We start from the raw sequence: 26954 nt of genomic DNA, 5'->3' as shown, positions 1-26954 counted from the left end.
CTGTGTCATAATACTCAATTGCTTCAAGAGCGGGCGCTAGGGATCCGTCAACGATTTGTGCAGGACGAGAGCAAGCATGAGATGGTACCCACTATAGGTTGAAACTTGATGGACGCACTCTTGAGTTGAATTGACTGCCACTGATGATGGCAAAACTTGGAATCTGTCAGCCATATGTATGGTGGCACCATGGGGGACAACTGATAGACGAACGTTGTTGGGAAGGGCCCCAAACATGAACATCCTCTTGAGACCGTCGATAGAGGAAGAAAAAGAGACCGAGATTTGATGATAGCAAGACAATGCAGAGAACGAGCATCCACACCACGAATGGGTAGCTCTTCCGCGCCCGACAATAATTACAGGCCCGCGGGAGGTCACCGGCTTTCGCGGGCTCAAATGCCATTGTCTAGAGGTCTATCAGTTCGAGCGGCAAGCATCGTCTATTCGTCTATTATGAATGGGGGTACTTTTCAGTTATGGTCTGGTTGATAGGAGGGTAGTAGCAGATACCGAGCTGGGTTAACCTGCTTTTCTTCTCGGCGATTTAACCCCGTCACTGACAGGGCGATGCTACCAGCGACAACCGATTGCGGGCTACATATGCATTGTTGACTAAATATGCATTGTTGACTACATATTTATTGTTGACTACATATTTATTGTTGACTACATATGCATTGACTACATATGCATTGACTACATATGCATTGACTACATATGCATTGTTGAGACAAGTTTGCGGCCAGGATCCAGGATCCCACGATAAATTAATGATCGCCAACTTGGCTGCATGGTGTGACGGGATTAGGCGCTCTTCTGACGGTGGTTACTGACTGGGATCTTGCATGCGCAGCATCCTTGCCCGCCTATCCCCAGGGGAAAAATACAAAGTTACCAAATGCTAACTATCCCATGCAATGCTGCATGCATTAGCTAACTAAGTGTATTGTTTCTCTATTATATTTCCAGGCTGACAGAAGAACGAACGTAATACCATAGGAGGTAAAATTGATTCACCTTGGCCATCCCATCCCTTGTCGGTCATTCAGTCGAACACCCGAGTTCCCGTGCTTTGACAGGCTGGTGCGACGATAGGTTCGGCCTGCACAGCGAATATTCCCTAGACAGTGACGTCCTGAAATCACCGGGCGGCTTATCCGAATATACACAGCACGTTCTAACACGACCGAAGATACTCAAATATCCTGCATTAGGGAACACCTATTACCTCGAGTTATCAGACAATCCGGATGCTATTGTATACTGTTGAAACTCCATCAGCCAACAAACCATGCGCATTACACATTCTGTACTTCAAAGTCCATTGACGGCGCTGGAGCTAGCTGCGGCCTGGTGTATCCTCCTCAAGGACTATGTGGGCTCCTCGGAACTTTCGTTTCTACTGACTGATGTGACTGTCGGTTGGCCTGGTATACAAACCAAGGCAATTGATGTCGTCCTACAAGAAAAGGAAACATTAGCCCAGCTATATGACCAGATACAACCGCAATTATCCACGAAGGCAAGACTGGAAGAAACCAGGCCTAGAACACCGCTTCGGACCCATTTGTATATCTGGTCTCAGGAGCGACACTTTGGGGGATATCTGACCGTGGAACAAGAAGCAGATATTGATCTACAGATTCATTGCGCTCTTCAGAAGGATGGAACGGAAATTAGTATTGTTATTCCTTCTAAGTTTCCTACCAGCAAACCGTTCATGACGAATTGCAGCATTAGCCGCATGCTCTGCCAACTTGAACAGGCTCTACGACAAATACTGATACCCAATAACACACAAACACCCATATATACAATCAACACCGCAAGTGAGCAAGATCTACGTGATATCTGGACCTGGAATAGCCATGTCCCTAATGCCAGCAAAACAACTGCTATTGATATTTTCTTGACGCACGTTCAACAGCGGCCCAACTCCGTCGCCGTGGATGCGTGGGACGGCAAGCTAACGTACCAATGTCTCGATATCCTTTCAACAAAATTGTCCATCCGTCTAACACATTCTGGCGTGTCTCACGGAGATATCGTCCCTATTTGCTTCGAAAAGTCACTCTGGACCCCCGTCGCGATCTTTGCTGTCATCAAAGCTGGAGCCGCTTTCGCCCTGCTGGACGAGTCATGGCCACAGGCGCGTCTCCAACAACTGTCATTGGTCCTTGGCTCCAAGGTAATTGTGGTTCTCTCATCGGCGGCACAGCAGCACCGTGCCCAACTTCTTTCATCGAATGTTATTGTGGTGGATTCTCGTTTGCGCGATCGTGAGTCGTCACTGAACGCTAGTATCAAACGGAGGCAGAGTTCCCCCTCAGATTCCATATATATTGTCTTTACTTCGGGAACAACGGGTGTCCCAAAAGCAGCTATCATCTGCCATTCAAATGTATGCGCCTTTGCCACCGCAGTAGCGCGTTTGAGCGGTGTCTCTCAGAGCTCCCGGATCCTCGCTCTTGCATCATACGCATATGATGTCTCATTAGGGAACGTTTTTTTAAGTCTATTATCCGGGGCCTGTCTTTGCGTTCCATCCTCGTGGGAATGTAAAAACGAAGTTGGCATGCTCGTTGCACACTATCGGAGCACACACTTGCAAACAACACCCTCCATATCGAAGATGCTGAACCCTTCGGATGCCCCGACGCTAGAAGTGTTGGACCTTGGTGGAGAGCCCTGCACTGAGGATGCCATTTCTAGATGGCGGACAAGCCGAACACGAGTAATGAATGGCTACGGACCGGCAGAGTGCACAGTGCTCTCCGTGGTTAATACAAACGTACTTCTATCTCCTCGACCATCGATCGTTGGTAATGGGCTAGGCGCGTGTTGGATCATGGATCCCATTGAGCGGCAACGTCTGAGCCCGATTGGGGGGATTGGCGAGCTGGTAGTAGAAGGGCCTATGGTTGGCGCGGGTTACCTCCATGACGAGAAATCCACGACGGCGGCCTTTTTAGACAGCCCTGAATGGTTGCTTGGCGGTCTGCCAGGTGTAACTCCCGGCCGCCGAGGCCGCTTATACCGCACTGGTGATCTAGTAAGATACACAGATGAAGGTCTGATTGAGTACATTGGCCGGCGAGATTCACAGGTCAAAATCAGGGGTCAGCGAGTTGAACTTGGGGAGCTAGCTGCACACTTACACAGTTTGATTCCTTCAACTATCCAGTGGTGTCCAGAAGTGGCTCAGTTACATACGGGCATAGAGCTACTGCTCGTCTTTTTGGTTCCACCGCCATCTTGTGGAGATGGTAGCACTGAGACTCTACAAATCACCGTGGATAGGGTTGACCACCAGCTTCGGCAACGACTGCCGCCAGCGATGATTCCTGGAGCTTACGTAGTGATCAGCCAAATTCCACTGTCACCTACAGGAAAAACAGATCATCGAAAGCTGAAGCAGATGGCTCTGGAGCTTACAGATAATGAGCTGTTGTTTCCTTCAGCTAAGCCGGTTGATCCTGTTAACCAAACTAATGGATATGCTAGTACCAGCACCAACGAGATGAATGGCCATGCGCATTCGATAAATGAATCTGATCTGCCATATACCAACGGGCACAACGTAGAGCACACCCAGAGGCTCGACCGTGTCATTATGCGCCTTAAGCTTCTATGGAGTGAGGTTCTTAATATTGACCCTGAAACAATTCAATCTTCGGATACATTTTTCAGCCGGGGCGGAGAGTCGCTTGCAGCTATCCGCCTGGTTGACCAAGCAGCACGGGAAGGAATACACCTCGACGTCGCTATGATATTCAGACATTCGCAGCTTACCAAACTTGCGGCCGCTTGCCAGTGGTCCACCGTCTCATATAAAGCCCCTCCACGTCCATTCTCACTGCTCATCAACCTCTCCATTCTGGCTCAACTCTGCAATACAACTGTCGACAATATCGAGGATGCGTATCCATGTACTCCGATGCAGGAAGGGTTAATCACTCCGGACGTCCAACGGATGGCGACGTACCAAGGACATGCCGTACTGACACTGCCTCACCACATTGACGCAGAGCGTCTTGTACATGCCTGGCAACGGGTAGCTGCTGTATACCCAATCCTACGGACACGTATCGTCGACGTTTACCCGAAACAGCTCCTACAAGTGGTGCTGAAAGAAGCCCAGCTATACTCTGACAACAATAACCTTAACGATCTTGGTCTGTATCTTGAAGAGGACAAGCGGCAGCTGATGGGGCTCCGGACCCCATTGTGCCGCTGGGGCATTGTGCGTGAGCTTGGGTCGACGCATTTCGTCCTCACAATGCACCACGCGATATATGACGGGTGGACAATATCTCGGCTGGGAGCTGAGGTGTTCCGTGTCTACCAAGGGGTACGACCTCCCCCAACCTTGGGGTTCAATGTCTATATCCAACACCAAAGCGCCCAGTCTTCACAGGCGGCTCGAGAATTCTGGGAATCCCAGTTTGCGGACCCAGAGAAAACAACGGTGTTCCCAGGCCTGCCAAATGAGAATCGGCAACTGAATGTGGATTCGCTACACTCCAAGGCCTTCCCAGTTCCGTTAAATGCTCATAAAGGCATTTCAATCCCTTCTCTATTGCGGGCTTCCTGGGCGTTACTGGTTGCCCGGCTTTCAGGTAATAACGATGTAACCTTTGGAGCCACAGTGTCTGGCCGCAACGTTCCTATACCTGGAATTGCTGACCTTATGGCACCCACTATCTCTACTATACCCGTGCGTGTCAGGCTAGATGGAGTCGAGACAGTGGAGAGTTTTGTGGCGCGAGTACAGGCAGAAGCGCTGGATGCCATACCATTCGAGGGATTAGGTCTACAGAACATCCGCAAAATTTGTGCCAACACTAGAAAGGGAAGCCAATTCCGAACGCTTTTCATCGTACATCCTCCCACCCCTACTAGGCTAATGGACTTGCCTGCCAATGGACCTGCCGAAGAGGAATTGAAACGGATGCTAGACGGGCTAGATTTGACTACATCGTTGTCCAACTTTAACGAATATGCCTTGATGCTACTGATTACACAACAGGAGGATAGTTTGGTGGTAAACGCTAGTTATGATTCCCAGGCTATTTCTACAGAACAAATGGAGTGCCTCCTAGAGCAGTTCGCTTACACCGTGCAGCTAATTAGCCGCCCGGAATACCTGGGGCGCAGTCTAAAGGATGTCAGTGTCACCGGCCCCAGTGATCTTGAGACTCTATGGTCCTGGAATGGTACGCCTGCCGCCATGGTACACGAACTTATTCATGACAAAATTGCCCGAACGATTGCCCTTCATCCAGATTCCCCGGCTCTCTGCTCTTGGGATGGATCAATGAACTTTGCTGAAGTAGACGCAACTGCAAATGGCCTTGCCCGCGTTCTCCACGCAAAGGGGGTTGGCCGAGGCAGCCTCGTTCCAATCTGCTTGCAAAAGTCTAAGTGGGCTGCAGTTGTTATGCTAGGAATTTTGCGTGTCGGGGCTGCCTTTGTCTGCATGGATATCGGACGGCAGTCGCTGCAACGGCTACGGGCAATTGTAGCAGAGGTTGGGGCCTCTTATGTTGTGACAGTTTGTCGAGATGCTTCCCTCGCCCTCCAGCTTGTCAAGGATATTATTATATGTGACCGTCTTGAAGAAGCTCCATTCCTCTTTCCCCCTAAGCTGCTGGTTCCTCCGATAAGCTTGTCATCTTCCGACACGGCGTTCGTCATCTTCACTTCTGGTAGCACTGGCGTCCCAAAGGGAATTATGATCTCACACGAGAGTTTCTGCACTACCATCCCCCATCACTCCAGAGAGTTACGACTATCCCACCACTCTCGGGTTTATGACTACGCCTCGTACAGCTTTGACATAGCAGTCCACAATGCTCTAATGTGCCTTGTTTTGGGGGCGTGCTTATGCATCCCAAGCGAAGATGACCGCTATAACGAAATTGAAGGATCTATGGAGCGACTGCGCGCCAATTGGGCTAATTTCACCCCTACTGTGGCACGGCTGCTCGATCCTACCACTATCCCGAGCCTTCAGACACTTGTGCTCAGCGGCGAGGCCGTAGGGAGGGACCTGATCATACAATGGGCGGGCAAGGTCGACCTCATCAACGCTTACGGCCCCGCAGAATGCCAAATCTGCACTATCCGGACAGGACTGCTCAGTCCGCAGGATGAAGCTAACATCGGTCGTGGAGTAGCATGCTCCACATGGATCATAGATCGCGATCGTGATGGGCTGGCTCCGGTAGGCGCCGTGGGCGAACTCTGTATCGAAGGGCCGATTGTGAGTTCAGGCTACCTTAATTTTCCAGATGACATGTTCATGCAGGACCCCCCCTGGCTGCGTCAGGGGCCTTCAGAAATTCAAGGCCGAAGTGGGCGTGTGTTTCTCACTGGGGATCTCGCACGGTATCAACCTGATGGCACTATCCGCTATCTTGGGCGAGCGACCACGCATTCCAAAATCAATGGCCAACGCATAGAGTTGGGCGAAATCGAGTTTCATATTCGTCAATATCTTCCCGCCTTCAGGGACGTGATAGCTGAAATAATTGCTATTGAGGAAAGTCGGTTAATTGGCATATTTCTCCACTCGTCCACGATGAATGGCGAATCCAGTGACGCGATCCAGCTGATACCACCGCCGCATGGGCTAGAGAACTGGGTTCAAAGTTTTATGTTACCTTCCTTGAGTTGGCCCGTATTCTTTTTCGTTCCCAAGATGCCTTTAACACCGAGTGGTAAAGTAGACAGGAACATCCTCCAACTCGCTGCGGCGAGGTTTTCCCTTCAAGATTTGATTTCTCTGCGCTCCATGGAAAGCCAGGATGAGGATGGCAGGAAAGAGTGGAATGGCCTTCGACAGAAAATGAGGTCTATATGGTCTGAGATACTCAGCCTAGACCCGCTGAACATCAGCATCAACAGCGATTTCTTTCAGCTGGGAGGCGATTCAATCTCCGCCATGCGCCTAGTTAGGGCAGGTCGCAAGCATGGGTTTGTATTTTCAGTGCGAGACGTGATGCGTTGCTCGCGATTCGAAGATCTTTTTCTAATAGCCAAACCTGACATTCAAAATGAGGAGCAGCGTCTTGACATACTCCCAGTCGCTCCTGTTTTTGCTATGCCAGTTGTCAACAGAGATGAAGTCATCGCATCAGCTGCAAAAGTATGCATGCTCAACCCTGACGACATCCTCGATATCTACCCTTGTACAGCCTTTCAAGAAGGGGTGTTCACTCAGACGGTCAGCAATCCATCAGCCTACGTGCAGCAGACGAGCCTCCGGGTACCGGGCCATTTGAGCCTTGATCGGGTGCTGGCTTCCTGGGACGCAGTCATTGCTTCAACCCCGATTCTGCGCACACGTATTGTGCAGGTCGAGAAAGCATCTCTCATGCAGGTAGTTATCCGCGAGACGCCCGCATGGGAATCCCATGAGACAATGGAGCAGTATTTACACCACATCAACCAAACGCCTATCGGCCTGGGCACGCCACTCTCCCGGTTTGGCCTCATCCGTCAAACTGCCCAGTCATCCCAGCGTCCTATCGTCGAGCACACATTAATCTGGACCATCCACCACTCCCTATACGATGCCTGGACTATCGAGCTTATCCTCCAGGATGTATCTACGCATTATCATGCACCCCTGCATATTAAGGACCAGCTCCAGATTACAGGGCTTTCGTGCACTTACTGCAGAAGCAGCGTACTGCAAGCGAGCAATTCTGGCAACGCTATGTTACGGGCGCGTCGGATATAGCCGTTTTCCCTAAATTTCCCTCAACGGCTGCATCATCCGAGCCGACATCCATTCTTTGCAAGGATATTAGGCTGCCCACAACCCTGCCACCGGGCTACACAGTCGCTGACCTTCTCCGAGCTGCCTGGGCGATGCTGATGTCAAGACAAGGGGGCGATGCCGTTCTTTTTGGTGAGATGAGGCTAGGTCGAAATGTTACTCTCTCTGGCGTGGAACAAATGCGGGGACCGACCATCGCAGCTGTACCTGTCTTATTATCTATCGACCGAAAAGAGACAGTGGGATCTTTCCTGAGCCGTGTTCACGGCAATAGCCTAGATATGAGCGAATTTGAACACCTCGGGCTGCAGAATATCGCTCGGCTCAGCAATGATGCAAAAGCGGCCTGCAATTTCCAAACACTACTAGTTCTGCAAGGCCATGTAAACAGCGCAGCGGTTGCTGAGTCTATATTCCATGTGGATGACACTCTTGATGACATTCGCCATTTCAACAGCTGGGCCCTTATGCTTGTCTTCAAACGCAGCCCTTCTGGCTTCGTCTCGCACGCTGTGTTCCGAGAGTCAGCTGTCTCATCCCATCTAGTAGAGCTGCTATTACAGCAGGTTCAGTCACTATTCCAGGATCTATGTACGATGCCACTTGACACGCCTGTGGAAAGCCTTGATCGGGCGAGCCCTGAAGACCTTATTAAAATCTGGGAGTGGAACGCCACTCCTCCAGAAACTGTTGATAAGCTTGTGCATCACCTCGTCTTCGAGCAGGCACGGAAACACCCAAATAACTTGGCAGTGTTTGCTCATGATGGCCAGATGACCTACAAAGAGCTTGACGAAGCGTCTTCTCACCTCGCTGTACAGTTAATTGCTTGTGGTGTCGGCGTGGGCTGCTTTGTGCCATTATGCTTGGAGAAGTCTGTTTGTGTGCCTCTAGCCATGCTAGCGGTGATCAAGACCGGGGCAGCCTTCTGGGTCATGGACATCTTGTACCCGGAAAATATGTTACAGAGTACCACGCGGTCCCTAGAAGCAACGGTAGTCCTCGCTGGCCCTGGACAACTGGAGCTGGCAAAAAAGCTTTCTAATGATGTCTTCATTGTTAGACACTTGAGTCTCACCCAGGCCGGGGAGGCCCGCCACACTTTAACACCTTTACCTCGTAAGTCTCACCACATTATGTATATCTGTTTTACGTCTGGGAGTACTGGTGTCCCAAAAGGGGTCATGGTTACGCATCGCAACCTAGCCTCTGCTGCTGTTTCCCAGACTAGCAGTTTAGGCTTCAGGCCCGATGACAGAGTATATGATTTTTCATCCCACGCTTTTGATGCGAATATCTGGCACACCTGGCTTACCCTGGTAGTCGGTGCGTGCCTTTGCATCCCCTCGGAAGCCGACCGCATCGGAGATCTCTCTGGAAGTATTGACCGTTTGGAAACAACCGCTCTCTTCTTAACTCCATCAGTCGCTCGGACACTTGACCCAGGCAGCATCCCCACTGTGAAGCGGTTGTATCTTGGGGGAGAGGCTGTGACACCGCTAGACGTTTCCATGTGGGCACATCAGCTGGAGCTCTGGGGCGCCTATGGGCCAACGGAACTTACACCCTTATGTATCTTCACCCGTCTTAATCGGCCTGAGTCCGCTTCCAATATCGGCAAAGGCGTCGGTGTCTTACCGTGGATATGTAACCCGCAGAATCATAATGATCTTGTAGCGGTTGGAGTTGTGGGAGAGATGGTTGTGGAAGGGCCCCTGGTGACCCTAGGCTATCGTGGGCTTGCAGAACGCACCACGGCTGTCTTCATTGAAGACCCTACCTTCCTTACCGCAGGTTCCCAGAAACAGCCTGGACGCAGGGGACGGCTATATAAGACTGGTGACCTCGCTCGCTATACTCCAGATGGCACGATCGAATACATAGGTCGTGCTGATAGTCAAGTCAAGCTTCGGGGGCAAAGGGTGGAATTCGGAGAGATTGAATATCATCTTAAATTTGCCCTTCCTACAGCTGTATCAGTCTGCGAAGTTATCACGCATTCTTCAGGGCAACCCCTACTTGCTGCCTTTTGCGCATTGCCGTCGGGCATGCAGGACCTAGATGTTGTCAAAGCCCGGTCCTATCTTAGCAAGAGGCTACCACGATTTCTTATCCCCTCCGCATTCTTAATTGTTCCCGGGATTCCAAAGAATGTAGCGGGCAAAATTGATCGGCTGCAGCTTCGCCCGTTGGGGCCAGAACTTTTACTTCGCCAGAATACCAGTGACTCGGAGGCAGTTATACATCCCTACGGTCCATTTACCGAAATGGAAACCAGATTACAGAACTTCTGGGCTTTGGTACTAGGCCGGGCAGATCAAATATACTTTCTTGATAGCGACTTCTTTGACCTTGGCGCTGATTCCATTACGGCCATGAAACTATCGAATCTGGCGCGCAAACACGATCTTAGTCTCACGATCCAGGACATAACCCATCATCGTTTAATCGCTTCAATGGCGCTGTGTGTCCAACCGATTGGCGCTCTATGGAAATCCCCGGCTCCCTTCTCTTTAATTAAACCATGCAAGCTTAACCCAGTCTTGGCTCAGGCGGCTTCAATCTGTGACATTCCACCTGAAGAGGTCATGGATATATATCCCTGCACGCCATTACAGGTTGAACTATTTGCTCTAACCATGAAGCAACAAGGAGCTTATATCAAGCGTTCAGTATTCGACGTTCCTAAGCATATTGACTTTGTCAAACTTCGTCAAGCATGGGATACTGTAATTGCTCTCCACCCGGCTCTAAGAACGCGCTATGTAGACATCAAGGGTCTAGGACTGCTGCAGGTTGTAGTGAAGACCCAGGCATGGGAATCTGCTGATACGATTGAATCCTACCTAGCTAAAACCCCGATACGGGCTGAACTGGGAACTCCTTTGTCCCAATTAGCTGTCATTTACAACAAGTCTGCACCAAAGATTGTGTGGACGATCCACCATGCCATGTATGATGGATGGTCAATTCAGCTCATCGAGGAACAACTTTACAGGGCGTACCAAGACCAACGGGTACTCCCATCGCCATCCTTCAGCTCCTTCGTCCAGCACTTGCTGTTGCAGGATCCCAACAAGGCGAAGGAGTTTTGGAGGTCTCGGCTAGCAGGATGTGCTTCAGCAACCATTTACCCTAACTTACCCTCACGGCCCTATCAGGTGCAGCCGAGCCAGACGTATAGCCGCACTATAGACACCTCCGTCGCTACAGGAGTAAACTTGCAATCTAGCATCCATTTAGCTTGGGCCTCGATTGTCTCACAGCTCACTGAAGCAAATGATATTGTGTTTGCCGCAACCTTGGCTGGGCGCGATGCGTCTGTCCCCGGGATCGAGCAGATAGTAGGGCCAACCATCGCCCCTGTACCCATCCGCATTCAACTGCGTGGTCCAGAGCAGGCAGTCCAGGACCTGATAGACGAAATTGAACGGAAAACAGCCAACCTTGCTCCCTACCAGCATATAGGGACCAAAAACATTGCACTTATTGATTCTGATACTTGCGCAGCCTGCCGCTTTCAAACCCTTGTCGTTATCATTCCTCCAAACACCGCAGAGTCTAGTCATGCCATACGGACAGCAACGTATGATGTGGCTGGCGCAGAGAAACAAGCATTCCACACATTTGGGCTAGTATTCTTCTTCACGCCTTCTCAGAAAGGATTGGATCTTGAAGTTGTCTTCGACCCTGTTTTGCTTGATCAACGGGAAGTGGAACGCATGTGCGGACGCTTCCAGGCTGTCCTCTCCTCCTTGGTCGAAACTGACCTTTCGACCCTTTGCGTAGGTGATATCGAATGTCTCAGCAAAGAGGACATGCAAGATATACGAAGCTGGAACTCTCCATTGCCAGTGTCCAGAGAACGCCTTGTGCATGATATCATCCTTGATAGCGCTAGAAAGCGTTCTCATAAAGTGGCAGTTGATGCTTGGGATTGTAGCATAACGTATGCTGCTCTGGAAATGCAATCCAGTCAATTGGCAGCACACCTGCATGGGCTTGGAGTGAGGCGTGGCTCCATTGTGCCCATCTTGTCACCAAAATCTGGATACGTTGCTATAGCCACATTGGCCGTTCTGAGAGCTGGTGCAGCGATTCTACCTCTAGATACCACCCAGCCTTCACACCGTCTTCAACGTATAATCGATCAAGTACGCCCGGATGTTATATTGGTAGCAAAGTCCTTAGTCGCCGTCGCTGCTCGTCTCGCAGTTGCCTCAGTGGTGCCTATTGAGGATAGCCTGGTAGTAGGCTGCAACAAAACAACCACGGACAACCTCTCTATCCCCAAGCTTGAAGATATCGCCTGTGTGCTATTCACCTCCGGCACCACAGGAACACCGAAAGGTGTTCTACAAACCCACCGTGCTCTATCTTCAGCCATCATTAATCAGGCTGTCGCATCCGGCTTTGAGGAACAGACACGGGCATTCGAGTTCGCTTCGTACAGTTTTGACGTGAGCTGGAATATGATATTCAAGGTCCTGTCGGTAGGAGGCACGCTGTGTGTTCGGGACGAGAATGACAGGCGCAACGACCTCGCCGGCAGCATAAACCAGGCCGCCGCGACACTAACTGAGCTCACGCCATCTGTCGCGAGGTTAATCAAGCCAGATCAGGTCCCTACACTTTGTACCCTGATATTGTCAGGGGAAGCCGTGGATCCGCGCGAGTTTGAAACTTGGGCCCCCAAGGTTCGCATAGTGATCTGTTATGGGCCGTCCGAATGTACGTCGGTTGCTACAATCAATCTCACGGGTTCGCAGGCCCATGGAATTGGCAAAGGATTATCTTGCATGACCTGGATTGTCAATCCCCAAGATCATAGACAACTCATGCCCATCGGCGCCGTGGGCGAAGTTGTCATTGAAGGACCTATTGTTGGCAAGGGTTATCACAACAACGAACCTCTAACCAATGCATCATATGTCTGCGGTCTCCCTTGGCAGGAAGGCCGAACTGGCTTCGCCTTTAAGTCCGGGGATCTTGCGCGGTATGACTCCCACGGGAACTTGCACTTTATATCTCGCAAGGACACTCAGGTCAAGCTACGCGGCCAGAGGGTTGAGCTAGAGGAAGTTCAGCATCATGTCAACCAAATGATGGGCGGACTCGTCGGGGCTGTGGTTTGTACAATTGTGGAGCATAGCAAGGAGCAGACCCTGACCGTCCTGATGAGTGACAGAGACATGACAACAGCTCCGGTGGCCTGCGCCCTTGCTATGCCAGCACCAGCGGTGCTGGCGTGTTTGGAAAATTTGGATGAGCGACTCGGAGCGGTGCTCCCTAGCTACATGATACCAGCAGCGTATTATTTTGTCACCTCCATCCCCCGCACTACCAACGGGAAGATTGACCGCCGGAAGCTGGTGGAACTAGTTTCACAGGCGCCGCCGGAGTTGCGGTATCGAGGGCGATCGAATCGCCCAGCTGTCCGCCACGTGCCATCTACCCCGGCCGAAGTTGAAATGCAACGGCTATGGTCAGCGGAGCTGGATATCGCAGTGGACTCGATCGGGGCTGACGACCACTTTCTCGACCTGAACGGCGATTCTATTTCCGCCATGAGACTTGTTGCCGCTGCCCGGCGGCAAGGTTATGAACTGCAGGTGGCGGATGTTTTCGCATATCCGAAACTGTCTGACTTGTCGCTGAGGCTTCAGAAAATGGCTACATTTAGCACACGAGTCGACCCGCCGTTTGCCCTGCTCGACAGTCTGGACGACCTTGTCGTAATCCGCGGTGAGGTAGCTGCGCGATGCTGCCTTGCTGATCCTACCATGGTCGAAGATATCTATCCCTGCACACCGTTGCAAGAAACGATGATTGCAGCTACCATTAAAGACCCTATGGCCTTTATCAGCCGGCGACTGTACCGTCTTCCCTCGGCTGTGGATAGGAGGAAGCTCTACTCGGCCTGGGAGACTGTGGTCGCTCGCAATCGCATTCTACGGACACGTATAGTTGACGTGAAGGGTCAAGGGCTACGCCAGGCCGTTATTCATAGTCAGTTTGCATGGGAAGCCTATCCGACCATGCAGGCCTTCTTCAATCACGAGCTGGCAAAAACCATGGGCCCCGGGACCCCCCTAACAAGGTGGGCTCTCATTGAAGAGCCTACGGAGAATTATCTGGTGTGGGTTATCCATCATGCAACATACGACGGGTGGATTCTTCCGATCATCGAAGAGGAGGTCCGGAAGGCGTATTTGGGGGAGACCATGTTACCTTCACAGCCAGATATCCGGCCTCTCGTAAAATATCTCCTCAATGAGAGGAAGAATGCATCCCTCGAGTTTTGGGAACAAGAGTTGAAGGATGCACAAGAAAGTTCGATCTTTCCGACCCTATTGAGCCATAAACATAAGCCCTGTCCGCAGGCGTATCTAGAATCTAGCATTGCAGTGGTGGAGAGAATTCCTACTGCAAGCCTTTCCGCCTTCTTGTATAGCAGCTGGTCGATTCTTGTCTCACGTCTCACAGGTAGCCAGAAGATTGCCTTTGGCACAATCCGCACTGGCCGTGCCGCCCCAGTTGATAATATCGATCGACTCATGGGGCCAACAATTACTACAGTGCCCCTCGTCGTGGACGTTGACCCGTCACAATGTATCCAAGATCTCATGCATCGATTGAGCAAGCAGCTTCTCAACATTGTCCCGCATTAGCATCTTGGAGTTTCGGCCATTCGCCGTATCAGTGACGATTCAGCTCATGCTTGTAGCTTCCAGGCGGTGCTCGTCATCCAGCCAGGCAGCGGCGACGATATAAGTGAAATTCGTACAATCATGGAAGAGGTGGATGAAATGAAGGTAGAAGGATTCCCTGACCAGCATGCGGTGCTAAATCAGTATGGTTTGATGGTGGAAATCCTTCCAGCAAGCACCACACTGAAGCTGAGAGTCAGCTTCGACTCAGCTATCATTTCTACCATACAGGTAGAGCGTCTTGTGGGACAGTGGGGGCAAATCCTACAACAGTTAAACATTGCACTCTGTGAAGCGCCCTATACACCGGTGGCTCAGTTGGACCCCCTGAGTGATAAACAACTTGACAGCATCTGGACGTGGAATCATGTAGTTCCTGAGCCGGCAACTGACTGCTTCGTCCATCAGATAATATCCAAAGTCACTTCGAAGCAGCCGGACGCGCTCGCCATTGACGCATGGGATGGTCGTCTCACCTACAGAGAACTAGATACCCTCTCTTCTCGACTGGCTCGTCAGCTAGTTTCAAACGACATTGGACCCGGCTGTTTCGTCCCTGTCATTTTTCCAAAGTCTCTTTGGGCAAATGTGTCTATGCTAGCCGTCATGAAGGCCGGTGGTGCGTTCGTCCCGCTAGATGCCTTGCATCCGGAAGGCCATCTGCGTGCAATCATGCAACTTGTGAGCCCAAGGCTCATTCTATGCTCCGCCGTAACAAGAGACCGCGCCTCTCGACTAGCACCCGCTACTCTTGTGGTAGGCCCATCCCTCCAACAGGGGCAGATGCTGCCAGACAATCAAGACACCGGGTCAGCCATCACTACCGCCGACTCCCAAAGGCGCCTCCATGCAGAGGACCTTGCCTATGCCGCCTTTACGTCTGGTACCACAGGCATGGCGAAGGGCGTTAAGATTACCCACGCCAACCTAGCCGCCGCGATTCGCTATCAGGCTGGGCCACAAGGATACCAGATTGTCTCACAGTCCCGGACCTTGGACAGCTCATCTTATGCCTTTGATGCTTGTGTGTGCAACTGTTTTTATACCCTCACACAAGGCGGGTGTCTCTGCGTTCCGAGCGACGAAAGCCTGTGTGGGGATCTAAGCGGCTTCATGCGCGACTATAGGGTTAACTGGGCACAGCTTGTGCCGTCAGTTGCACGATCAATCAAGCCATCCAGCTTGCCTGACCTGGCCAGCCTCGTACTTACTGGGGAGGCTCTTCTGCGGAGCGATATCGACACCTGGAGTAGTCGGGTACGGCTAGTTAACGCCTATGGGCCAACCGAATGCACTATTCTATGTGCAATCTCTTCTAGAATCACTACGGCCACCGTAGCCGGAAATATTGGCTGTGGACACGGTGCTAACCTATGGCTGACCGAGATCGGAAACCCGAATCGCCTTGCTCCCATAGGTGGGATTGGAGAAATTCTCATCGAAGGGCCAATTGTTGGTGCTGGCTATCTAGGACTAGATACCTTTCCACTCGTAGTCAATCCGCCTTGGCTACTTGAGGGTAGCGGACGAGTTCCCGGTAGGCAAGGCACGCTATTTCGAACGGGTGACCAGGCACGATATTCTGATGATGGCACCGTCATCTTCATGGGCCGGATAGGGTCAGAAGTCAAGCTACGTGGCCAGCGGGTAGATATAATGGGCGTGCAGGACCTTGTCCAGCGATGGGCGCCCAGTGGACTGGAGATCATAGCCGAAATTATTTATATGGAGTCAGCGACAGCCCAGCAACATTCCCGGCAGATACTACTGCTTTTCGCCAGTCAAACTGCTACCTCGTCTACTGCTGATGATCAAGGGCCACTGGAACAGCAAGTGCGGTCTCATATCCGAAAACTAAAGCATGCCCTCGACCCAGCCCTTCCATCGTACATGCATCCAGAAGCATTCGTCTGTCTAAACAATATCCCCAGAACGCGATCTGGAAAGACTGATCGTCATCGCCTTAGGGAGATTGGCAAACGATTGCATCTCGCGCAGTTAATCTGGATCCGTGAAGATGGCCTGCCAGCCCTCCCGTCAAGGCCAGCCACCCACGATGAAAAGGCACTGGCTAGGCTTTGGGCGGATGTACTAAAGCTAGACGAACGTTCAATTTCATACGAAGATGATTTTTTTGTCCTTGGTGGTGATTCCCTCGGGTTTATGAGGTTGACCACGGCCGCTCACGAGCGTGGCATATCTCTCCTAGCAAAAGAGGCATTTGAGTACCCGCGTCTTGCTGACATGGCACGTAGAATGACTATTTTCAATACCCTTCACTGTGAAGAAAGCAACATTGCTCGCCCATATTCGCCTTATAGTCTCACTCAGGATATACCTGACATGATCAAGTTTATCCGGGATCATGTTGCGCCAGCCCTGAATATTCCTACTGACCAGGTGCAGGATATTGTACAGGCTAATGGATTCCAAGTGGACTATATCAACAATGAAGAGGAGCCCCTCGGCTTACAATATGCATATCTCGATATTAGCCCCCAAGTTTCATGGCCGAGACTAGTTGCTGCTTGCCGATCTATCATAGAATCGTTCCAAGGTCTTTGTGCACGCTTTTTTGAGCATAAGGGCCAGTACTATCAAGTGCTACTCCGTGACGCCCCCCTACTAGTCGAAGAGGTTGTCACTACGGAGCAAATAACCGCCTTTTCCGGCCGTTTCTGTCCTCAAGATGCCCGTCGCGCGGCTATCAGTGATATCTTCACCAAGCTCACCCTCATAGACAGTGGTGTCCACCTTCGGCGGGTGATTCTACGAGTCTCCCACATGCAACACGATGGATGGTGCACCATAAAGATTTTGCAGGCTATCGCACGAGTCTACAACGAAGATGTATTCCGTCGGTACTGGCGAGATCTATTACAGGGCAGCTCAAATATAACACCACCCCTTGTGTTCCGCCCAGGGGGCACACAACCTCGCACACTGCGGACCTTTGCTTTCCGCAACTTCCACAACTTGGCCGATAATCGGCGTACACGGCCGACTGTGGTAGTTAATGTAGCATGGGCACTTGTCCTTCGACAGTTGGCCGGCCACGAAGAAGTCGTCTTTGGCAACGTCACCACGGGCCGCAATGGAGATATGTCGGACCTAGACTTGGTCATCGGGCCATGCGTCAATATGTTGCCCCTAAGACTCCGTGTCAGCGGCGACAGCTACAGCGATAAATTCAGCCGCCAACAGCACCTCTGTGCGCTTGTTGAAGAATCAGCGAGGCAGGTTAACGAACGCACCATGTTTGAAGGCCTAGATTGGGAGGAGCTGGTAGAGCACTGCACAGACTGACCAACAGGAACCCCATACGCGTCCGCAGTACATTTCCGGAATATGGCATTTGAGCCACAGCTAGACCTAGCGGGCGAGCAAGTTGTAGTCGCCTGGTATGAACTTGTGGCAACGCCGCACTGGACTACTGTGCTGGTATACCCAGAAGATGACATCCTACGGGTGTGGCTGCTGGCAAACCCGGCAGAGATTGGGAATGATGGCGCAGATGAAATCCTGCGCATGTTAGAAGCCTATATAGATGAGATGTTGGTGGCTCTTAGAGAGGGTTAATTGATGGTTATATGTATATAACATCTAGGGATACCATGTATCAAGTATTACTAGTTAGAATTATTATATTATAGAATTATTATATTATCTTACTTGTTAGTTAATACTAGCATTTGGCTCGGCAACTACATGTAAAAAGCTCAAACCATATAATCAGCGTATTTGCGTGATTTCGATGAGAGGACGCATTCCGTTGAGGTAGAACATTTAACATTGTATTTTTTTTGATAAATACTATAGATGACACTACTTTCCCGAAAATGAGTAACGCCACTGCCATTTAAATCGATTGGTAGAATGAAGACACGAAATGAGAACAGCCAAATCATACCACTTCATGCAATGCAAGTTTCCTTTATTAATCCATCATAATCGCAAGAAAAGAGCGTGTGATGCCGGGCGTATCTAAGGTATATACGTCTCAAGATGGAGACTTTTACTACCACATGATATTCGATCTATTTAAAGTAACTATATATGATTGGCCGGCTGAATTAGCCTACCTTGGCAAGATTAGTAATATTATCGTTGCACTTTTATTGGTTTAAACTGATGACAAATAAGAACGTAAAGCAGCGAGTGACTTTGGCCGTGAACATTATGAGAAATAAAGGCGGCGTCAGAAGCGTCCGCTTTGGCTCTATCTCCACGTGATGATAAGAAGTGCCACCCAAACCTAATTAGTAATCTGAAAGGAAGAAGGAAAAAAAAAGCTAACCATCCACCAAAGAGCTTAAGAAAAAAAATCCAAGTAGCGACGGCGAGCTGTCGCAACATCAACAACGTCGATACCAAGGCCAGGAATCGGGTTATTCGCCCTCGTTGGACCCAATTGGATTTGGTAGCGGCCTTTGAATTGCGCCCAGCTATGAAATTTTAGCTGCTTTTCTACTCCATCTCTCGTCTCAAAAAGAACACACCACAGCTATGGGGCCACAAAGTGACGCCGAATGGTCTGTCGAGTATGATACTCTCCGGCGGGAGCGGCTTTTTAGACACCCTCCAAAGGACGAAACAGCTTATCCTGCGCTCGCGGCTGCCATCCGGCCACACATAGACTCTTTTAACGCCTTGTTCGAAGATAGTAAGGTTTTGGAGGCAGCTCTAAAGGACATCGGCATCAAGTCCTTCATTGACGGGAACTCGGAGACACCAGAAGAGAAAGCTGCGCGACGGCAGGAAGGAAGAAGAGCGCCGAAGAGAAACAAGCTTAGCCTGCGGATAACAGAGTTGTTCCTCGAAAAGGCCGTTCTCCCACCATCAAATAAATACAGCACCCGCAACCGTGAAATTTACCCCGCGGAATGTCGTGAGAGACATGCAACCTACCGAGGCAAACTAAGGGCGAGATTGGAATATAAAATAAATAATGGAGATTGGAAGGAATCCGTCCGGGAACTGGGACAAGTTCCGATCATGTTACGGGTAAGCTGGATTTGAATATGTGTGCATAGCCACGATAGATGAACTAACCAGTGCCTAGTCAAATCGATGCCACCTCGAAAAGGCCACCCCTTGCCAGCTAGTGGACCGCAAAGAAGAGTCGGAAGAGCTGGGTGGCTATTTCGTTGTTAACGGTAACGAGAAACTCATTCGAATGCTGATCGTCGCAAAGAGAAATTTCCCTACTGCCATTATTCGAAACTCCTTCCAGAAACGTGGTTCGACGTATACCAAGTTTGGTATTCAAATTCGCTCAGTCAGGCCAGATCAGACTTCCCAGACCAATGTACTTCATTACCTCAGCGATGGGAACGTCACGCTTCGGTTTTCATGGAGGAAGAATGAATATCTTGTGCCAGCCCTGATGGTCTTAAAGGCACTTATTGAAACCAATGACCGCGAGATATTTGAGCGTCTGGTTGGCCGGGAAGGTTCCTTGGGCATCGAGAATACCTTCGTCACAGACCGTGTGGAACTGCTTCTGAGGACATACAAGGCATATGGCGTCCATTCTAGGTCCAAGTGCAGAGCTTATCTGGGCTCTAAATTCAGGTTTGTCCTTGGAATGCCGGAAGATATTTCAGATGAGGATGTTGGCACAGAATTCCTTCGAAAGATTGTGTTGCCGCATCTCGGTAATCAAAACGTTACTGAATCGCAGGATAACGACAAGTTTAACATGATTTTATTCATGATCCGGAAGCTTTATACGCTGGTTGCTGGAGATTGCGCTCCCGACAATCCCGATGCTGTCTCTAACCAAGAAGTTCTTCTAGGAGGTTATCTGTACGGTATGATATTGAAGGAGCGACTCGAAGAGTGGCTTAAATCCGTTGGCCCTATTGTCCGGGACTGGAGAATGCGAAGTCAGGACGCCAAATTCACAGACCCCAAATTCGAGAGAGAATTCCTCGCGAAGATAATTGGCAGAACGAATGAAAATATCGGTGGCGCCTTGGAATATTTCCTATCCACGGGTAACCTAGTCAGTCCTACCGGTCTCGATCTACAACAGCCCTCGGGTTATACTGTAATGGCAGAAAAGATCAATTTCTATCGATTCATCAGCCATTTCCGAATGATTCACAGAGGAAGCTTCTTCGCCCAGCTTAAAACCACTACTGTTCGAAAACTACTACCCGAAAGTTGGGGATTCCTTTGCCCTGTCCACACCCCCGATGGTAGTCCTTGTGGCTTGCTGAATCATCTTGCACATAAATGTTTGATATCAACTTCAAACCTGGACGTATCAGGTGTTCCTGGGGTTCTTGCTGGGCTGGGAGTAACATCCGAATCCTCATGCTCGACAGAGGAAAGCATTCCGGTCCAACTGGATGGAAAGATCCTTGGATACTGCACACCAAAGCAATCTCGTGCCATTGCTGATACCCTACGATACTGGAAGGTGCAGGGCCATAAGCACATCCCTGTCGAGCTTGAGATAGGCTATGTTCCAAGCTCCAATGGCGGTCAATACCCGGGTGTCTACATGTTTTCTGAAGCGGCCCGCATGTTCCGACCGGTGAAATATCTCCCACTGGATAAACTAGACTATGTCGGTCCATTCGAACAACCGTACATGGAAATTGCCTGTATTGCCTCCGACATCAAAAATGGAGTGTCAACGCACATGGAGTTTGACCCAACGCATATCCTATCCATCCTGGCCAACATGACCCCCTTTTCCGACTTTAATCAGTCGCCCCGTAACATGTACCAGTGTCAGATGGGTAAACAAGCAATGGGGACTCCCGGTACCGCCATAGATTACAGAACGGATAACAAGCTCTACCGACTACAAACCGGTCAAACGCCAGTTGTCCGGCCACCTCTCTACAACGCCTATGGGCTCGACAATTTCCCTAATGGCATGAACGCGGTTGTTGCCGTGATTTCATACACTGGTTACGACATGGACGACGCTATGATAATAAATAAATCTTCTCATGAACGTGGATTTGGCTACGGAACGATTTACAAAACGAAAGTATACGCGCTAGATGATAAGGAGTCTCGCGGACGAGGGAGGGCCAAGCGATCAATCACAAAACTATTTGGCTTCGCTCCCGGTGGCCTGGTAAAAGCCGAATGGAAAGCTCAGCTCGACGATGATGGCCTGCCGCATATCGGATCGAAAGTTAGCGAAGGGAGTCTTGTGGGCGCGTGGCATACCGTTCAATACGATCCGGCAACAGACACCTATTTGAACGTGGATAAACAGACCCATTTCCTCAAATACAAGGATGGCGAAGAAGGGTTTGTGGACAGTGTCCGTGTTCTTGGATCAGAGACAGGAAATGAAGTATGCCAGGCGGTCAGCATCAAGTACAGAATTCCTCGAAAGCCTGTCATTGGTGATAAATTCTCATCCCGCCACGGACAAAAAGGTGTTCTGTCCCAACTCTGGCCATCAGCCGACATGCCATTCTCCGAATCAGGAATCCAGCCCGATGTTATTATCAACCCGCACGCTTTCCCCTCTCGAATGACAATAGGTATGTTCGTCGAGTCACTGGCTGGTAAAGCAGGTTCTTTACATGGCCTCGCCCAAGACTCGACACCCTTCCAGTTCTCCGAAGAGGCGACAGCAGGCGATTTCTTCGGCAAACAACTGCAGAAGGCCGGCTACAACTTCCACGGAAATGAACCCATGTATTCTGGAATCACAGGCCGAGAGTTTGCAGCCGACATCTATGTCGGTGTCGTCTACTACCAGCGTCTCAGACACATGGTTAACGATAAGTTCCAGGTCCGTACGACCGGTCCTGTTAACGCCTTAACTGGACAGCCGGTCAAGGGTCGTGCAAAGGGTGGTGGTATCCGTGTCGGTGAGATGGAACGTGATGCCCTCCTAGCTCACGGTGCAGCATTCTTATTACAAGATCGACTGATGAACTGTTCCGATTCCCAGCGTGCATGGATATGTCGAACCTGCGGCTCCTTCCTATCCACTCAGGTTGCTGTGTCGCAGTTGTTATCACCGCATAAGAACCCTGCAATGGAAGCCGTGGTCCAATCTACGGCAAATGCGATTGCTAAACCACTTAGCGGAGTGAGTGCTCTAGGTGGCGTGGCTGGAATTGTACGGTGTCGAAGGTGTGCTAGGGAAGCAGTATTCGACGATGCTAGAGCGGAAGTGTGGGAAGACGGATCTGGCAAACGGTTCGTCGGTGGTAGCGATACGACCGTGGTCGCTGTGCCAGGGGTGCTAAAATATCTTGATGTCGAACTTTCTGCGATGGGTATCAAGATGAGATTTCACGTTGATAACTAATGCCTCGGTAATTGACTGCTCATTTTGTTTCTTGGTTTAATTTTTATATAGAATCCAAGCATGATACGCCTGATTTCTAAGGCCCTATTTATACCATTGTTCCAGTAAAATTTTACATCAAAATACGACAGCTACCTTTCCGTGGTCTACTCGTTCAATTTATATGTATATATATACACTGAGAAGCAAAAAAACACGATACCGAAGTGCCAATGCAGAATGAGCCTTTGATAAAAAAATATCCGTAGTCTTGAGCTCCAAAACACCTGCAACTCCTTGCTGATCTTCTATTAAGCTATGTAATATTAACATCAATAATGACACCGATTTATCAAATTACCAAGGCTCAACTATAATGATCTGTATCCCCTGTGCTGGGTACCTGTTACATAGCGTGCAGAGTACATATTACTAGAGATAATGATACAGTATATTAATCACCGTAGATTTATCGAGTTAGTCGTCTAGCCGACGTCCCCATGTATGCATCGAATACAAGATGGTAAAGGTAAAAAGACAAAGGGTTTAGAAAAGGAGTCCCAAGTGGAAGGGAAGACCAGTGCGATATGGAATACAAGTCTTTTATCTCCACCTCACGCACCACAAGCACACACCACGCCAGGCCAGGCCGTTCTAGTTAACGATACTCTCGGAAACATTCGAAAACTCGCCCTGCTCTAGCTTCGTTCTCCAGAAGATGGGGTTCGTGTCGCTGAATCCATGCTTCACCCATCCATCCTCCTTGACGTGGTATAGGTTGATGAAACCACCAGAGTACGCATCCCTGTGGGTGGCAGCAAGAATACTTCTGGATCCTAGCGCAAGGGCCTCCTCCTCCGTCAAGTCATATCGGTACTCCGCATCCAGCACGCCGTATGCGAAGGTCTGACCAGATCCAACACAAAACAAGTTTCCTGCCAATCGAGTACCGTCGGAGTCGATGTAGTATAACGCTGGGCCTTCTTCAGGCGTAACACCGGCGCACATGGTTCCCATGCTGAGACCCATTCCCTTGTAGTTGTAGACTAGGTTGGAGAGGATCTTGGAGGCTGCGGCAACGGAGATGCGGCGTTTGTGTCGGAGCTCGTGGAGACGGCACTGCATGCCTAGGTATGCGAGCCAGTATTGGCAGTCCTGGACGAGAGATTAGCAGGAGAAAATGGACGAGCGAGTGCGGCAAGTAAGACGTACGGCAGCACCACCGGCCATGGTCCCCAGTAAACAGCTGTTGATCTCGATAACCTTCTTGACCGTCTGACTGGCTATCCAGTTTCCAGCTGTGGCTCTCGAATCTGTAGCTACGATTATGCCTCCCTGGAATCTGAAAGCGAGCGTTGTTGTGCCGTGGGCGAGTTTGATTGGGCAGTCGGGGTTGGAGTGGTCGTCTGTTGCTGCTCGTAGGAAGGCGGAGGGCTGGCGAGCAGGTCAGTCGGCGCCTCTGCAGCGAGGGACGATAGCTTTACGGAGGAACTCACTCTGTCAATAGGTGGGAGAGAGAATCTGAGGGACAGCGGAGGGGCTCTCTCTAGAACATCCTGCTGTTCAGTCTCATAGTCGTCCTGAAAGCTCGACGGCCGGGAGTATTGGGCGACGAGGGCGTCCATTCTGCTATCACGGGCGGGTGTAAGGTGTGAAGACCGGGTTATCGAAGCTGCTGGTGTTGTGCAATGTCCAAGGAGAGGTGTTCTGGTCGTGCAGCGGCGGGCGGTTGGTCTGGAGATGAAGCTGTTCTCTGCTTGTTGTTCGGAGCTTCAACTTGACTGCGAAGCTTCGCGTTCCAGCAGCCTAGGTCACGTGATGGTATATATATATAAGACTCCCCAGGAGATATATCTTCACGAAGGGGACAAGTCTATGTTCGAAGTGTCATTTTCACGTATAGGTACTGTTATTGTGCTATGTTATTATCGGTTAGAAGTACAAGGACAAGAGACGGCTCCAAAACATCCAACGCCGTTTCACGACTCCGACTCCGACTCTGACTGTCCGCCATTATGATACCAACTTCCACTTGGATATACAAATAGACACTCTTTTGCTTTTTTCCATGCCAGGCCCCCTGAGAGTACTATCTCTTTTTAGATTGCATCGATCTCGTCCTTTTCTGCGTCTCCATTCACGCCGTTGCCGTTGGTCTGGGCCCGGATTTTTCGAGGGATGAGCCCTTCAGACGCCATCGGCACAGGCTCAAGCTCGGCCTCCCAGGACTTGAGATCTGACTCGGCGTCTTCCATTATCTGGCGGCTCTCCTCGGTCTGGTCGAACTGTCCTCGACCCTCGCCGGGGACGACTGGGGTGTCGTCTATGAGAGCTAGCAGGCGGCGGCCGTGACGGGCAAGCTGGGCTTGCTTCTCAGCTCGCTCGATGGTAGATGCGAGGTGCATGTCAAAGGCTTGCTTGAACTTTTGGCGGGTCTATAGCTATGCATAAGTATATCTCTTTCAACTGCGCGAGAGGGTGAGTTACCATGTTGGTCAACTGGGCCTCAGCCACCAATGCTCGAGCTTCTGCCCGAACAAGTTCCTGCTCCAGGCCAGTGACCTTTGCGCCGTCAGGGTCACGCAGCTTGTTCTTCTGGATCTCGTCGATGATCTTGGCCTTGTGGTCTCTGGCTGGCTGCACTGAACCCTCCGTGTTCCTGATATGCTTCAGAATGGTCCTTGCCTCCTCCAGGTTATATGTGAACAGGTCCTCCTGCTCGCCGATTTCAGACAGGAGAATGCCTAGCTTGTCGGATATCTCAGAAACGGCTGGATCGCCAGTGTTGAACCCCCAGTCCGCCAATTGGGATGCCACCAGGACACGGTCACGGCCGGCATTCTTGTAGGAGCTGATGGCGTGGCTTTCAGTTTTGATCACCTTGTACAGGTCCTTGCTGAGCTCTGGCTGCTGGACTCCTCGCAGAGTCGCCATGGTGAAGCGGTGCCTCAAGGGCTCGGAGCCCGTGGTATGCCGCGTGCGATTCCTATAGCTATCAGCTACTGCCATTGTTACTTTGTATCTTTTGGAACCCTTACATCTCGCTTGTAGATAGCTGTCCAATTCTCCTTTCGTCTCGAAATGCTTTGATCCTAGCCCGGTTCAACTGCGCCTTGTATAGAACCAGTTGGTAAACAGAAAGCAGAGAGCAGGCGAAAGTGGCTGCATGTTTCCTTCCTGTCTACTTCCATCCAGTGACGTCATGTGCCACTTGCAACGGTTTCTATGAAGCTCGAGACGTTGCATAGATCGAGCGTAGAAGACGCGGTTCCATGGTAGATGGCGAGTTAGAGCGTTGTTTCATCGTTGTCACTAACGGTTGAAGATATCACTAATCACTGCTTGTTTATCAGCAAGTCTACACAACCATAATATACCTTAACCATAATATACGAGTCCGATCTACGAGTACTATCTAGAGTACTATCTATGGGTCTAATCTATGAGTCGTGGCTATATACACATCTCAGGCATAGTTACATGTCTTCAAGATCATTAGGGGACGAGTTCATAAAACGATTGTTACAAGTACAAAGATAAAAAGACAAATGAACAAACTCTAGCTATGAAAAACGATGGTGAAAGGGTATATGTCAGGCAATTTAAACCAACAACACTGCAGAATAGCCAATATCAAAACAAACACAGCCGAGCGAATACTCATAAATCACTCCAAACCCCATGCACAGAAATGCACCACAGAGAGAGAAACAACTGCTGGACTCTCACCATCGATCGTCCCCGAAGCAGTAACCGTCTGGCCGGATCTCCCTAAACCTCGATGGATAGCACGCCCTGTAGCAGGGCTCCCTGTACCTCCTGCTACCATGAGAAGGCGTCTCGTAGCGGCGCTCCCTGCGTGAGATACGGAGCCGTTCCCATTCCATCGTATAGTGGGAGTATGTGGAATAGGCCGGGCCTCCCTCGCTGTATGGACGGTCATCGTCGAAGTCGTCCAGATCTAGTTGGCAGGGGGGTTTAGGCATGAGATATGATGGTTGTCGATGGAGTCGAGTCGGTCTCTTGTGTATCCCCCTGTGCGGCTCTATGATCGTAAAGCGAGGCAGGCACTTGCAGATGAAGATACACCGGCACATCTTGACTAGCTCTTCCTGGCTTCGTTCCTCGGGCTTGCTTGGCTGGATATGTCTGGGCTGTGGTATTGAAGTTGAATGTCTGT

The 26954-nt window shown here is 50.4% G+C and overlaps 4 protein-coding genes across 4 annotated transcripts; 2 read left to right on the top strand and 2 right to left on the bottom strand.

The window, feature by feature from the left end:
* Positions 1–1294: 1294 nt before the first annotated feature.
* Positions 1295–18078, top strand: GIQ15_03712 (uncharacterized protein; the record flags this gene model as incomplete). The annotated part of the gene is made up of 4 exons (XM_033551129.1): positions 1295–7612; positions 7690–14448; positions 14524–17784; positions 17866–18078. The coding sequence occupies 4 exons, from the start codon at positions 1295–1297 to the stop codon at positions 18076–18078; spliced, it is 16551 nt and encodes a 5516-aa protein (XP_033408290.1).
* Positions 18079–19005: 927 nt separating this feature from the next.
* Positions 19006–22795, top strand: GIQ15_03711 (DNA-directed RNA polymerase I subunit RPA2; the record flags this gene model as incomplete). Its single annotated transcript, XM_033551128.1, has 2 exons — positions 19006–19503; positions 19562–22795. The coding sequence occupies 2 exons, from the start codon at positions 19006–19008 to the stop codon at positions 22793–22795; spliced, it is 3732 nt and encodes a 1243-aa protein (XP_033408289.1).
* Positions 22796–23428: 633 nt separating this feature from the next.
* GIQ15_03710 (proteasome component PRE2) lies at positions 23429–24399 on the bottom strand (the record flags this gene model as incomplete). Its single annotated transcript, XM_033551127.1, has 3 exons — positions 23429–23929; positions 23987–24208; positions 24271–24399. The coding sequence occupies 3 exons, from the start codon at positions 24397–24399 to the stop codon at positions 23429–23431; spliced, it is 852 nt and encodes a 283-aa protein (XP_033408288.1).
* Positions 24400–24873: 474 nt separating this feature from the next.
* GIQ15_03709 (sphingolipid long chain base-responsive protein PIL1) lies at positions 24874–25708 on the bottom strand (the record flags this gene model as incomplete). Its single annotated transcript, XM_033551126.1, has 2 exons — positions 24874–25209; positions 25262–25708. The coding sequence occupies 2 exons, from the start codon at positions 25706–25708 to the stop codon at positions 24874–24876; spliced, it is 783 nt and encodes a 260-aa protein (XP_033408287.1).
* Positions 25709–26954: the final 1246 nt, after the last annotated feature.

The sequence above is a fragment of the Arthroderma uncinatum genome (genome assembly GCF_011692745.1).
Source record: "Arthroderma uncinatum strain CBS 119779 chromosome Unknown scaffold2, whole genome shotgun sequence".
Classification (NCBI taxonomy): domain Eukaryota; kingdom Fungi; phylum Ascomycota; class Eurotiomycetes; order Onygenales; family Arthrodermataceae; genus Arthroderma; species Arthroderma uncinatum.
Note: the sequence above shows the minus strand (reverse complement) of the source record. Positions and strands in the feature narration are given on the sequence as shown.